General features: G+C 44.4%; 1 protein-coding gene across 4 annotated transcripts in view; it reads right to left on the bottom strand.

Moving 5' to 3' along the window:
- Positions 1–14249, bottom strand: part of lama5.L (laminin subunit alpha 5 L homeolog) — a 78900-nt gene that overhangs the window by 24380 nt on the left and 40271 nt on the right. For 2 of the 4 annotated variants that reach the window (XM_018234975.2, XM_018234976.2), the window contains exons 8-24: positions 12561–12679; positions 11708–11798; positions 11343–11477; positions 10003–10068; positions 9419–9559; positions 8494–8631; positions 7440–7574; positions 6876–7010; positions 6307–6444; positions 5656–5708; positions 4293–4392; positions 4133–4185; positions 2407–2512; positions 1612–1711; positions 1317–1473; positions 752–890; positions 63–205 (exon numbers count right to left, since the gene is read on the bottom strand). In XM_018234975.2, coding sequence (XP_018090464.1) covers positions 63–205; positions 752–890; positions 1317–1473; positions 1612–1711; positions 2407–2512; positions 4133–4185; positions 4293–4392; positions 5656–5708; positions 6307–6444; positions 6876–7010; positions 7440–7574; positions 8494–8631; positions 9419–9559; positions 10003–10068; positions 11343–11477; positions 11708–11798; positions 12561–12679 — 1949 coding nt within the window. The remainder of the gene's footprint in view (positions 1–62; positions 206–751; positions 891–1316; positions 1474–1611; positions 1712–2406; positions 2513–4132; positions 4186–4292; positions 4393–5655; positions 5709–6306; positions 6445–6875; positions 7011–7439; positions 7575–8493; positions 8632–9418; positions 9560–10002; positions 10069–11342; positions 11478–11707; positions 11799–12560; positions 12680–14249) is intronic. The other 2 variants (XM_041576196.1, XM_018234977.2) reach the window with 2 other exon arrangements.

Genomic DNA, 14249 nt, shown 5'->3' with positions numbered 1-14249 from the left:
GTTGAGGGAGGAGCCAAGAGTGAACTTGTTACAATGTACGTGCAAAGATATAGGAAACTCACCAGCAGTACGTTCTCCACCTCGATAACTACAGACCAGACATTGGGGTTCAGGACAAATGGTTCCCCAAAACTACTCTGCGGGACCGTGACAAAGGCGGGCTCGGTGCTTGGGGGGAAGACAATCCGCTTGGTCTGTTCGGAGCCTGTGTTAGAGGAAAGGTGAGCACAGGGATGGATGGCTATTGGTTGTTGCAGGGCTGCCTATAGCATCATCCTGTCCAAGGAGACTACAAACAATTACTGCAAAAGCTAATACTAATTATTATAATAGAGTAATGGCACATACATTCGGTTTGCCAATAAAGGCACAATTCTCCCTCCCTACAGGGTTACAGGGTTTATCTGACCTTGAGAAGCTTGTACAATAGTGACCTATGCAACAGAAGACCATTCTCTATGAAATCTATGGGGCTTTAAGTTGCACTCTAGAGCGAATGCATCCCTTCAGAAGTGAAGGCTAATTAGATCTACTTTCGCCTGTTTAGGATTCCACCCCTCTAACAGAACTAATAGGACATTCTGCATCTTGTTGAGGATCAGTGCTGCACACTGGGATGTACCATGAACAATGCTTCGGGCAGTAGCATTTGTTTAGGCTCAGCCAATGACTAATGCGACATTCTGTAGCTTGCTGAGGATCAGTCCTGCTTGTTGGAATATACCATTAGTGCCACAACACGGGTACTTACAGTTGGCACAAGCATTGAACTTCCTCTCTTCGATGAAGGAGACCTTGCCGTAAACACTGTCCACTCCTCTGTTCACAAATCGGAAAACCACTCGGAAGAGGTCAGGAGATGTGACATTGATGGTCAGCACCACCTTAGGCTGTGAAAGGGCAAGTTACCAGGAACATAAGATGATTATTAAGATAATCACATTATTATAAAGCTGGGACACATACTAGAAAGTTAAAAGGGCTCTCCCAACCCATGAGGACACTGTTAATAGCCCAATAGTTGCCGGGCCCTACCAAGAAGAATGGAAAAAATGTCCCATGTATGTTGGACCTTGCCCAGATCTACCTTGACAGTGCCTTATAACAACTCTACTCATGATGGGTCTACACCTTGGAGTTTTTTTTTGGCCCTCCTATTACCACAAGGTACCTGATTAGAGAACCCCCGGGTGGCGGCCCTGGAAAGGAACATTTTTAGAACCAACATTATAGACGTTTCTAAGTGGGTTTCACTGAGATGGGGCAAAGAAGAAAAAAAACCATTATGTGACTTTCTAACTGCCCATGATTGGTACCTGGAAGGGCGACATCTGAGCGTATCCCCGCCAGCTAAAGTTCTCAAATTCCAGAGGGTTGTAGCCAAAACGGACTGGCCTCCCGTCCTCCGTCACACCATCCTCTACCTCGTACCTCAGGTGATGAAGGTCAGGAAAGTAGTGACCAGGTGCTGGCCTGTGGTAGTCACAGGATTAAGGGAAAAACTTATTAAATGTGCTACAGGACAATCATAACTTAATGCTTCCTACCCACAGAAGCTTAGACTACGTTGTGGATTACAGTATTACACACAGTTTTCCCCTCCCCACTCACTGGTTACACTGGGGACCTTGCACATTTTCCCGGCACTGGCAGGCTCCAGTCTTCTCATGGCAAGCCAGCCCAATGGATCCTCCGATGTCACACTGGCATCCTGTAGAGCAAAAGCACCTGGTGAGTGAGCGGTGCCAAGATGAACTCATCTCATTAGGCAGAACAAGCCAAGGGCAGCCAGCGCCAAGGCTATTTATAGGGGGATTAAGGAAGGCATGCGGAACACAACAGGGCAGCCACTTGCTCTCTTAATGGGACATCAAGAGAAGTTTCCATCAATGCAATTAGAAGGGAATTCATCATCACACGCCAAGTGTCCAATTACTACAAGACTGTGGCCGAGGGATAGCGTAATCCAAAGCCAAGGACAGGAAAGGGTTCTCGGCACAGGGAATGATCTGTGTATGATTTAGCAGATGATCTATGGGGAAACACAAGTTGTGTACATGGAGCTTACTAAACTACAGCTTCCAACATCCCCAAAGATGAGAGTTTTAGTTCAGCAAGAGCTTCAGATTGTCAGGATAACGGCCTTGTGACTAAAGATCTCCGAGACAGGGCAATGCTGTTAATATGATGAGCACATAAGAGATGTGAACATAACTGGTCCAGCAACCAACACCTTCTGAAAAGGACATTCAACCAACACCTTCTGAAAAGGACATTGATTGGCTTTGTAGGAGCAACGGCTATGATCTGATTGGCTATGCTTGACATGGTCCAAAAAGGTAGTTAGTAGAATCCCAGCCGTCAAAGACATTTTGCAATAGACACTTCTAGGGCCCCTATACTTACCCTGGCACCCGAAGTAACTCCCGAGCTGCAGGTTGTAATATCCGTCCTTACAGGTGCTGCACGTGCGGCTGCAGATGTTGGGCTTACAGAAGCACTGCCCACTCGCCTGCCAAACAGACCAAAATATGTTGAGATGTGAGAAATGCTGACGGTTGTATCCCTTTTTAAATCTTTTTAATTTGATAAGGGGACCTTATCCACAAGATCATTTAAAGGCCAAATCACAGAGCTGGAAAGCTTAACGGAAATGTAAGAGACTGACAGAAAGGGAGCCTACACAGCTTGCTAGATACACTTTACAACACTTTTATGGTTTTCTAGTAGTTTTTCTAATTGAAGTGTTTTAATAACAAACATAAGAGTTATAAATAACAGTATATACACACAAGTCAAGATTTATCACAGAAGGTTTAATAATCTGTCTCGCAATATTCCCGGCATGAGTACCAGGCTCCTTTCCCCACTCCGATAAACTGGAATGTTATGTGAATGTGTCTCAGTGTTCCAGAAATCTGTTGCCACAAGGCTCTGGCACCGCAGCGAGATGGGCAAACGGCTGAAATTAATCTTTATTCCCCTTGCCAGCAAAGTGAGTAGGAGGTATGAAAGGGAAATCTCCCCTCTCTGCACACCCAGCACTTCTCTGGCTATAAATTAAGATCCGTTCAGTATCTCAAATGTTCCACTCCGGTTAACCCCTTGTTCACCCTGCAGAACATTATACCAGTGTTCTGTTTATCCTGCTCATAGCCTGATTGGTTTAGAGACTCTCAGACGCTGCTTCCTTTCCCAGCAGTGTTAAATTACCTTTAAAATGCTTTGTTTTTAGTGCAAAAATAAAGTTTGATGAGCTGATTTCCATAATACTTAGCAAGAGGCGAGACATTCCAGGCAGAAGCTGTCCATGTAATTTCCAGTACAATAAGTTCCTCCAAGATACATTTGGGAATGCGGTTATTGTTTCTGTGTTGCCTGGTTTCAGCAATTCAGCAATATTGTAATTTGGACAATCTTAGTTCCTTCCTCCAAACTGAGGCTCTGCCCTTTTAGATCTGCTCCCACACTGTAAGTGATGAAGAACCTCCATATTCCGCACAATTTTGCCTCTGTCCCCCACCATGCACTTCCACACCTATGTCCTCCACTCTCCCTAGTTGCCAACCTTCATACTTTTCAATGTCCACCCTCCTCATGTCCAAAACAATCTCTGAACACCACTTCAACCACCAAAACTCCTTAAAAATGGTATTCCATACCAATACCTCCCATCAGCCTCAACTTCTCATGTCTCCAATAGCCCCCGTACTCTACATATTCAACAGTCTCCAACCACTATAACTTCTTGTCCCCAAAACTCCATCATTTCCTAATTATCCTCATCATTAACCTCTATGGCTCCCAATCAGACACATCCATCCCTACCTGTCTGAAACACACAATTCCTCTAAAAAGTCTCCAGCCACCACATATCCCAAAAAGAGCCCCCAATTCTATGCCTTTAACAATATTAGAGCCACAGCATATTCCAACTCCTGCACTGTCTCCCACAAAATCTCCAGATCCCTCAAAGTCTCACCTTCTCGATCTTCAATTTCAGCCCATTTTCTACCAAGTCAAACACTGCACTGCCCAGACGTGTCCCCAAACACAAAATATAGAACTTGAATATAGATGGTTCCAGCTTTCCTTGGCCAGGATACAGGACTTTAATCCATAGTGCCCTTACCTGCTGACATTCTCCCACTCCATTTATGGTGCCGTCGGATCCACATTGACATCCTATGGGACACAGAGAGAAAATTAGCATGAGCTTCTCAGCAGTTTTTAGTGCGTCCTTCCCTGAGTGGGCAACAGCTGGCATGGACAGATAGGGTGGCATTTCTTACTTGTGCATCCATGGGGGTTTTCCGGGGCCAGATTCCAGTATAAAGGCTTGCACTTATCACACGCTGCCCCCTCCACATGATCCCGGCACTCACAGGACCCCTGAAGCACAAGGCAAAACAAGAGAAGAGACTGTAAGATCCAGTTGGGACTCAGCATATTTCCCCGGAGAGAGGGAGAAACGAGGAAAGCATTCTAGTACTCTCCCACCAGGGGCTGGCCAATCCCCACCTCCAAGTGACAGCAGCTCCCTACCACTGGACAGCAAGGCTCTTCCCAACACCTTTAATGGGTCACAGGATGACCAATGGGAACCTCATTCCACAACAGGCAAAACACACTGGGATTTCAATCAAGTCTGTTTCCTTGGTCGCCCTCCCCTGTCACCCGATGCCAACAGGGACACTGCATTCCACTGGCTGCTCAGAGGTAAAGCATCCGCTTCTTCTTATTGACCCTGAGCTTTCTCAATCCCACCCTCCTCGAGTCTTCACCCTCACGTCATTCCAAGCCTGGTGCAAAGTCAGCACCAGCTCAGTTTCCTTCCCAGGTCACTGCAGGGGCTATTCATTTCCCTCTAATCCCAGTATATCCCTCATTTGCCCCCCTCCCAGAGTTCCTAACAAGACCAATGTGACAAGATACATCTGAGCAAAGGGCAACAGGTGAGACAGAGCCTGCACCCATTATTAACAGGGGCCTGTCCAAATTTAGCTTGTGTGCCCAGAACATTCCTTCTCTGTATATTTGGGAAAGAGGTGCCATATTGTTTCCCTTAGACAGTACAGTATGAGGGTATAGCTTATTGTGTGCCCAGAACATTCCTTCTCTGTATATTTGTATTTATACATATGGGAAGGAGGTGCCATATTGTTTCCCTTAGACAGTACAGTATGAGGGTATAGCTTATTGTGTGCCCAGAACATTCCTTCTCTGTATATTTGTATTTATACATATGGGAGGGAGATGTCATATTGTTTCCCTTAGACAGTACAGTATGAGGGTATATCTTATTGTGTGCCCAGAACATTCCTTCTCTGTATATTTGTATTTATACATATGGGAGGGAGATGTCATATTGTTTCCTTTAGACAGTACAGTATGAGGGTATATCTTATTGTGTGCCCAGAACATTCCTTCTCTGTATATTTGTATTTATACATATGGGAAGGAGGTGCCATATTGTTTCCCTTAGACAGTACAGTATGAGGGTATAGCTTATTGTGTGCCCAGAACATTCCTTCTCTGTGTATTTGTATTTATACATACACTATGGGTTGGAAGTGCCCATTGTGTTTCCCTGCATGAAACTGGCTATACATCAGCATATTTTTGCGCTTTACAGGGAGAATATTTTTCACTCACCTCCAGGGAATTTGCACTAAGGGACTTCGATCCAGATGGGTTGCAAGGGCCAACTGCAGAGAACAATGGATTATTATTATTATACCAGGGCAGTCCAGGAACAGCTGGAGAAGTACAAACACCAGTATCCCCTGGAAGCTTGATTCTAAGCCCTAGGTAAAACTCTCCTGTTTAAATCCATCTCAGGATACTCTGGCCACCAAAACCGTAAGCCTAATATCACGTTTTTATGCCTATTTCCCTAATAATGTGTGTATATCAGGAACCAGCAGCGGCTGATGATCAGGTTGGCGCTACCCACACTCTGCTTTTAGCGAATAAACCAACAAACCTAAAATACAATTAACTTGATATACATGACATTAGAAAGCCGCCAGCAGAACTGCAAATCCAACTGATATTTCATAAGGATTTGATAATGGATCAGGGCATTTCCCCTTTACACATTGGACTTCATGCCACTAAGACTTCTGACTGCCGCCGGCCAATGTAAAGACCCAGATATAGGTGATACCAGATGGCAACACCTTGTAGGGTGGTAACTTGAATGACTTTTCATATTGGATTGTATTTAAGGTTTATCTGCCCTTTAACTACAGTCAGGAAAGATACCCGCCACCATCCTCCCAGTTGCGTGTTTGCGGATCTCACCTCTGCAGTCGGGGAAGCCATACATTCCGGGGGCACAGGAGTCGCATCGCAAGCTGGTAATTGAGTGACGGCAAAGGCACTGCCCACTCTGCGGATTGCACGTGTTGTGTAGCGACCCCTCAGCAGAACATTGACAAGCTGCATGCATAAAATAGCGGATCACTGCGCAAGCCAAGCCCACCAAGCACCAAAACCAGCGCACACCATGTAGCAGCGGCAATAAGCATTTGTCATACCCTAAGCTCCATCTACATGCGCTTAGTTATACTAAAGGGAAAGTCAACTGAATTTCCTGCCTGGTCGCTAGGATCCGTGGGACCTTAGCAACCAGAATTCCAAACTGGAGAACTTAAAATGGAACGGAAAAGCAAAATGAAGACCAACTGCAAACTGACACAGAATATCACTGAAAACATTGTACTAAAAGATAACTTTTAGGGTTGACTTTCCCTTTAACAAGATAATGAAGCTGAGAGCGGTAGAGTTTGGCATGCAAATTAACTCTGGGAATTTGATTTAGCCCCCCCCCCCCACCACAATGGCCCAAAAAGTGCAAAACACAGACTCACATGTACAGCTGGGATAGCCATAGTGGCTCGCAGCACACTGATTGCAGGTGGGCCCCGCAAAATTGGGGTGACACTGGCAGTGACCTGTAGGCGTGCAATTATTATCCACAGCACCGCGAGGATCGCAGGAACAAGCTGCAGAAATATAAAGAATTCAATTTTCTACAGCCGAAGAGCATTGGCCATTGAGGTTATGTGGCACTATGGGTAGGGGCCCCTCCAGGAGCCCACGGCAGAGAAACAATAGATTCTGAATGGGGTGTTTCTAACAGAGCAGCTTTGGCGAGTGTAGTGCAACTAGAATGAAAGCAAAAAAATGTGATAAGCCGTTCCAGTGCTGCTGTAATAAATGTAATGATCTGATTGGTTATTTCTAGTGCAGCTGGAATTAAAGCAAACATTCCGTTGGTGTCGCTGGAATAAAAACAAGAAATTGATTGGCTGCTCTCGGCTTCTGGATTGAACCAGACTTTACCCAGACTTTACTCCTTTGGAATGTGGCACCAACATTGGGCGAGGGTCTGGGATCCCAAATAAGAGCTAACATACAGGGGCATGTAGTACCTTGGCAGTAAGGATAGGAGTGATATCCCACAATGCACTGCTCACAGCGTGGACCGTCGTACTCCGGCTTACACAAGCACCGCCCATTGGGGTCACAGCCTTGCGGTAAAGTGCCGACGGGACTGCAACCACATACTGAGAAAAGAGAGGGAAGCACCTGGTTATAAGGAGAGTTCAAACATCCTGAAGGGGGCGCTGTGTTCAGTTTTTAATCTTAAAGGAGACATATAGGATAAATGAAAAAACCCTAATTTTGTAGGCAATTATGAGTATTATATGGTGTTGCTTTTACATGGTGCTAAAAATTAATATTATCTTTAAAAATCACCCCTTTATTGGAGCTCCCTATAGATGTTTTCTGGTCCCTGTCTGTGTTTCAAATGAGGGGCGTATCCTAACAGTCCCTGCCAGAAGCAGAGTAGGAGGGGGACAGCCAATCACAGTCCTGCAGTCACACAAGCACAGAGAGGCTTCAGTTTCCTATCAGGTTCTGCTAGCTGCTGATTGGTTCCTGTCCTACAGTGCAGTGAGCTGAGAACCGCAGAAATCAGGGAATGGGAAGTGGAAGAGAAGGGAGGGATTATTAGGGTTTTTCTAGAAATATTCAATAAATCAGCCGGAAAGACTACTTTTTTAAGCAAAATTCTTCTATATCTAAATGAGTATAATGCACTGGTACGTTTTTATTTTTTACACAATATGTCTCCTTTAATTGCTTCTAAACATGTTACATGAGGGTGGATACGCCTTCTCTATGTACATATATACAATAGAACCCCCATTTTACATCCCCTGATTTTAAGTTTCCATTCATTTTACTGATTTGACATTTTCCTGGATTTTACCCCATTTTTTCTGGTCCCCTGAAAAATGTAAAATGGGGGTTCTACTGTATGTATATATGTATATATATATATATATATATATATATATATATATATATATATATATATATATATATATATATCATACATTATATAACAAGGAGTCAAGATAACCTAGGGGGACGTTATTTTCAGGACGCAGGACTGGGCAGGAAGGATGTAGGACTCACACTGGCACAGGGGATAGTTGTAAAATCCAGGGCCACACTGATCACAAAGAAATCCTTCAAATCCGCTCCGGCACACACACTGTCCACTCTCTTTGTCGCAACTTCCATCCAACACGCCTGGTCCTGAGCACTGACAGTCTGCGAGACAGCGAGGGAATATCAGCCGGGTTACAAACCTCCCACATAGTTTATTCAGATACAGAGCTCAAGGGCTGCTCTCTTTCCCATGGGCAGACAACCTCCACCCGACAACCAATCACCCCTTACCAATCTGATTCTCTGTATTTTACTAGAGGGAGAAATCCCTCTAGGGAGGTGAATCCAGTCTACAACATTACTTACCCAGACACCTACTACTTACTTAGCCACACATATCTCAGTCTCTGTATTATTTCCTCATTCTGGACTGCCCTCTTTCCCACTAACCTCCCCTCGTTAAGGGAATGTAAACTCTCCTGATTACTTGCCAGATAAAGAGTTCTGATCCTCTGTTAATTCCTGTGCCTGAGCTGTTCTCTTTCCCATGGTCAGACAGCAACAGTAAATACAATCACCCCCCTTTTAAATGTATCCAATGACCCCCAGTTTTTACCCTGGTACAGAGCCATTGGTTCCCTTTCTGGGCTGTTCTCTTTCCCTTGGTCATGCAGGGAGGCAGGGCTTAATATAGGAAAGGTAAAGTAAAGCAGTTTAACGCATTTCTTTTGCTTTCAGTGACCCCTAGAAATCAATGTAGTGATGAATCCACCAACCCTGGACCTCTAAATAACCAATACAAGGAGAGTAGCCCAGAGTCATGAAATACACCGAATGACAGCTGATGATTCACTTACCTGAAGGGAAAGTCAAAGTGATCGAGCATCACTGAATGTGGACTTTAAAGTCACTTCTAACAACAGGGCAAATGCTGAATAAATGAACATACCCAAGCAGGTGGGGCCAAAGTATCCGGGGGCGCAGACTTCACACGTATCCCCTTGAAAGTTAGGTTTGCAGACGCAGGCGCCAACAAAAGGGTCCTTGCGGCAAGCGTTCCCCTCCGTCCCAGCAACATGGCAGTCACAGTCTGAGAGAGAAACCTCGTTAGTTCCGGCTCACTGCACCCAAGTGTAACAGCCCCACAAAGTTTCCAGGGGGATCAACCTTTATACAAATTTCCACCAGAGGGCACTGTGGCTGTATTTGTAAAACTACAAGTAACACATTGAGATTCCTTTCTGCTTCATTCATTCCCTCTGCATAGTAATAAGCTTATAGTAAGTCAAGCTGAACAATGACATAAGTCTGGAGTTAGGGATTATCTACCACAAAACAATTTTTAACCTGATGTTGAAACCTCCTTTCCTCCCCACCAATGCATCACTCACCCCCTCTCTTGGTAGGGAATGCCATAAACTTTCCTTTGCTGATGGTGATCTCTCTTTATGTAATTTCCCTGCTTTTACTGGTTAATTTCGTTTCATTGGGATAATAAACTAATAACGGGGTGGGGGTTTGGTTTATACTTACTGATTATTTCTCCAACCGGCCGGAGTTGTTCCCCGGTGCCTCCGCCATTGGGTGGATCTGGAACAGCTGAGACAAGGAGAATGACAGAAAAGCAGAATGAAAACCACAATACCTGCGTGATCTATATCACCCCCTGCTGTCAGATTATAAGAACTAGGGATGGGCAAATTTGACCCGTTTCGTTAAAAATCGCCGCCGGCGAAATGTCGTAGACGCCCATTAAAGTCTATGGGCGTCAAAAAAAATGTTGTCGCGCGGCGAAATTTTTTTGACGCACGCCGCCATACAAGTCTATGGGCGTCGTTTTTTCAGCGAAACAAATCGAAAAAATTCGCCCATCCCTAATAAGAACTGCACACCTGGCAAATTACACATTGAGATATAAATACATACAGGTCCTGTATTGCTAATAAATGTCCCTTTCTTTTACCCAATATCTGATACAGGTATGGGATCTGTTATCCAGAAACCCATTATCTAGAAACCTCCCAATTATAAGAAAACCGTCTCCCATAGACTCCGATTTATCCAAACTATACAAATATTTAAAAACTATTTCTATATAATAATAAAATAGTCGTTTGTACTTGATCCAAACCAAGATATAATTAATCCTTATTGGAAGCAAAACCAGCCTATTAGGTTTATTTAATGTTTACATGATTTTATAGTAGATTTAAATTATGAAGATCCAAGTTATGGAAAGATCTGCCATCCAGAAAACCCCAGGTCCCAAGCATTCTGGTCCAATACCTGTACAGCTAATGATTTACCAGCTGACAATTGTATAACCCCCATCCAATTCCTACCAACCCACTACATTCATATTTAGTCTGATTCGAAGAATATAAAATAAAAAGCCTAAAAAGTAGATGTGGACCTTGAACTATTTGTGTACTGGAACCATACACACTTTTTGCAAAGTTAGTTTAATTTTTTTTTATGTCCTATGATGACTTTGCCTTTCTTCTCTCTCCAGCCTGGGAAATGCTCGAGGCAACCCCCTCAGCAGAGTGATTACGAGACTTGCTTTTTATTGTTATTATAATTTTATTACTCTCATTCATCTCCCAATCTGACATCCAAGTCAGGGCCCGGCTGTGAGGGTCAGCGAGCCCCAAGAAAACTTAAATCAGTTGCAGAGCAACAACAACAACATTTAATATATAAAGGGAACATTACAAAACTGTTAAGGCAAATATGCCCTTTAGCAAATTTAAGGGAGAAGTAATTTGATATTATGTTATAGAGGAATAAAGTCATGTTTCCTTTGGTATTCAGTTGTGGGTTAGGAAGGAGAATCCCCCCACTCTTTAACTGGTATGAAGATGGAGCCTTACGGTAGCAGAGCGGGAAGTCCATATATCCCTCGGCACATGACTCGCAGTTCTCGCCGGTGTAGTTGGGTTTGCAGTAGCACCTTCCTGTCAGATCCTCACAGGACCCGTCCATATATTCAGACTCGCAGCTACAGCCTGTAGGGGCAGCAGGAAGATAACATTTGGAAACCCCCAAAGCATTTAGATCAAGCGCCAGTAAAGATGGCGGCCTACATGTGCCAAGGTGCAACCCAGGCCCTCTCTCATTGGCTGGAAAAAAATTGCCAACAGGCTCATCTTCCTCCTAATCTGTTTGTCTGCCTGGGGTTCAGTGGAATCAGGGCAAATCAAAGAATTTGTGGCTAATGGATGTTGCTAGTACTTACGCTGGCACGTGTGAGGGGAGATGGACGGGTGGTCGGGGGATTTATAGTAACCCACAATGCAGCGCTCGCAGTTGACACCATCTGTATTATGCTGAAGGACAAAAAGGATCATTAGATTGAATCCTCAGATCACATGATAGTCCCCTCATATATTATATTCCCAATATATCCAGACACCTGCCTCCCAATAGCTCATCCCCAAACCAAGAGGATTAATATGAAGTTGCCCAAATTCATTGGGGAGGTTTCCCATTAGATGTTGGAACACTGTTGCTGGGAGTTGCTTCTGTTCAACCACAAGATCATTAGTGAGGTTGGGGATCAGGCTCACACTCTGGGTTCCAATTCATCCATAATATTAAAGTGGTAACAGGGGAAATGGGGAGTAGGGGAAAGAGTATCCAGTATTGTAGACTTGTAAGCAGTAAGGTACACTTACCAATACTAACTAGGGGGTCCAGGTGCTCAAACCCCAGAGCTTCAGCTTGGGGAGGTAATATACATTTTTCAATTCACTTGTAGGCTGGCACAGAAAACTGGACTTCACTCCAAAATATGATGCAAATAAAAATTGTTTTATTATGCAAAAAGGAACATCTCAGAGGGTGGCCTTATGCGTTTCGTGCCTCATGGGCACTTAATCAAATTCATCCTTCAGGGGTTCAGTTGGGCTGGGGTCAGGCTCTCACACTCCCATCTGAGCAAAACTGTTCTCTATGGATCTTGCTTTGTGCATGGGGGGCATTATTATACTGAAACAGGTAAATATCCCCCTCCTCAGTGGCGGCTCCTACAGCCTTTAATGGTAACATCTAAATTCTATGAACAAGTCTGAGCATTTGATGCCTCTCACCTGACAATCCACACAGACTCCTCCTCCTACGAAGTCTCCGCGGCTGTCCATGCTGGCTCTGCGTCTCTCCACTTCTGGGTCGTAATAACAGTCGTACGCGTGGCCATTACAGTTACAGGCTGCAAAAAACAATATCCCATTTGAGGCGGAGAGAAACCCACCTGTCGGCTGGTGGCACCGATCCAAACAGTAAACAGCGAGTCTCAGCACATTCCTGCCTGACAGCCCCAGTGTAGGGTATGTAGGTTATCAATGAATCGCTATCTGCGCTCAACAGATATTTCCTACTCTTTATCTTTAGGCTCCTGACTCAGAAATAAACAAGCATTAGAGAATAAGTGGTTTCAAAACAAATTCAAATTTTTCCCCTCCTTCCCCTTTAATGTTAAATAAGATCAGCAGAGTATCTCTTTAAATCGGAATCCTCTTTATAAACATGGTTTAAGTTCATCAAATAAACAAGGAGGGTAAATACATTGGAACTGATTCAAGTGGAGAATTATCGGTTTTTTGGAGTTTTCGGGGGGTTAGGGAGGTATCTATAGAGGTAGCAAACCGTACATTAGTGGAGGGGCCCCACAGGGGCCCTATTTAATGAACCATTTCGATAAATAATTCAGGTTTTGCTGTGGGGCCCATTAACACTGAGATACATCAGTGGATACAGAGCTGCCATGAGCCATTAGATGAGGCTTTCCCTGGGGCAATATCACATGCAACTTTGTAGGGGAATTAAGTCCAGTGTCTCTCTAAAACTGCAGCAGTAAAATGCATGTAAAGCACCCCTAAACACATTTTCTAAATCATGTGATAGGCCACGGGGTATAGGGATGCTCCAATCAGTGGGGGACCCATGAGACTCCAACGTACAATTTATGGCTTGTAAAGGGGATGGGGTAGTGAGTGGTTCAGGAAGGATCGTGGGTGGATTGATTCCCAATACCGAGACATAGTCAAGGCCCTGTGTGCATGGAGAATTTTATTTGGGCCTCTTTCTACTTATAACCCACCCTGGGGTCCCAGGAGTCCAGAGCTGCCATCAGGGAGGTACAGGGGGAACTGCAATCCCATGAAATAAAATGGAGATTCTGGGAATGTGGGATTAGTATAATGGGTGTGTTTGGGGTGGATAGGGCATGACCAAGAGTTCTTAGGCCATTTTTTTCATTGGAGTCCCATTCTACTTGCTGGCAGGGCCCCCTGCCCAGGTGACCAATTGCTGCCCCCCTTTGGGAGGGAGGGCCCTGCTAACTTAAAGGACATGTAAAGCCTACATTTTTCTCCCATGTATATAAATTGGGCATATATTCCCCACCCAAGCCACATCATTTGTACTGCATATACCCCCTCCATTTGCCAGCGCCATCCTATTTTCCTAAAACAAACAGCAGCTTTCACCCGGCGGCTATTTTTCCTCTGATACATCATCAGTAACATTGAGACATGTGACATGTAGTCCATTGAGACATTAAGTCCATGCAATGCAGGTTTACACAGGCACAACATACTTAAATAAAAAGTTCTGCTGGAGTTGAGCTCTGTAATGGTTAAGCTGAGCTCAGGAGCGGTGGTTAGAAGAAATAAAATAGGATCAGACAGCTAGAGCAGAATTTCTACAGGAACCAGTAATGCTATCTCTTCATTGGCTGTTAGACTGGTGGGTGGGTTTAGCAATCTGAGCTGAGAAGA

The sequence above is a fragment of the Xenopus laevis genome, chromosome 9_10L, assembly GCF_017654675.1.
Source record: "Xenopus laevis strain J_2021 chromosome 9_10L, Xenopus_laevis_v10.1, whole genome shotgun sequence".
Lineage (NCBI taxonomy): Eukaryota > Metazoa > Chordata > Amphibia > Anura > Pipidae > Xenopus > Xenopus laevis.
Note: the sequence above shows the minus strand (reverse complement) of the source record. Positions and strands in the feature narration are given on the sequence as shown.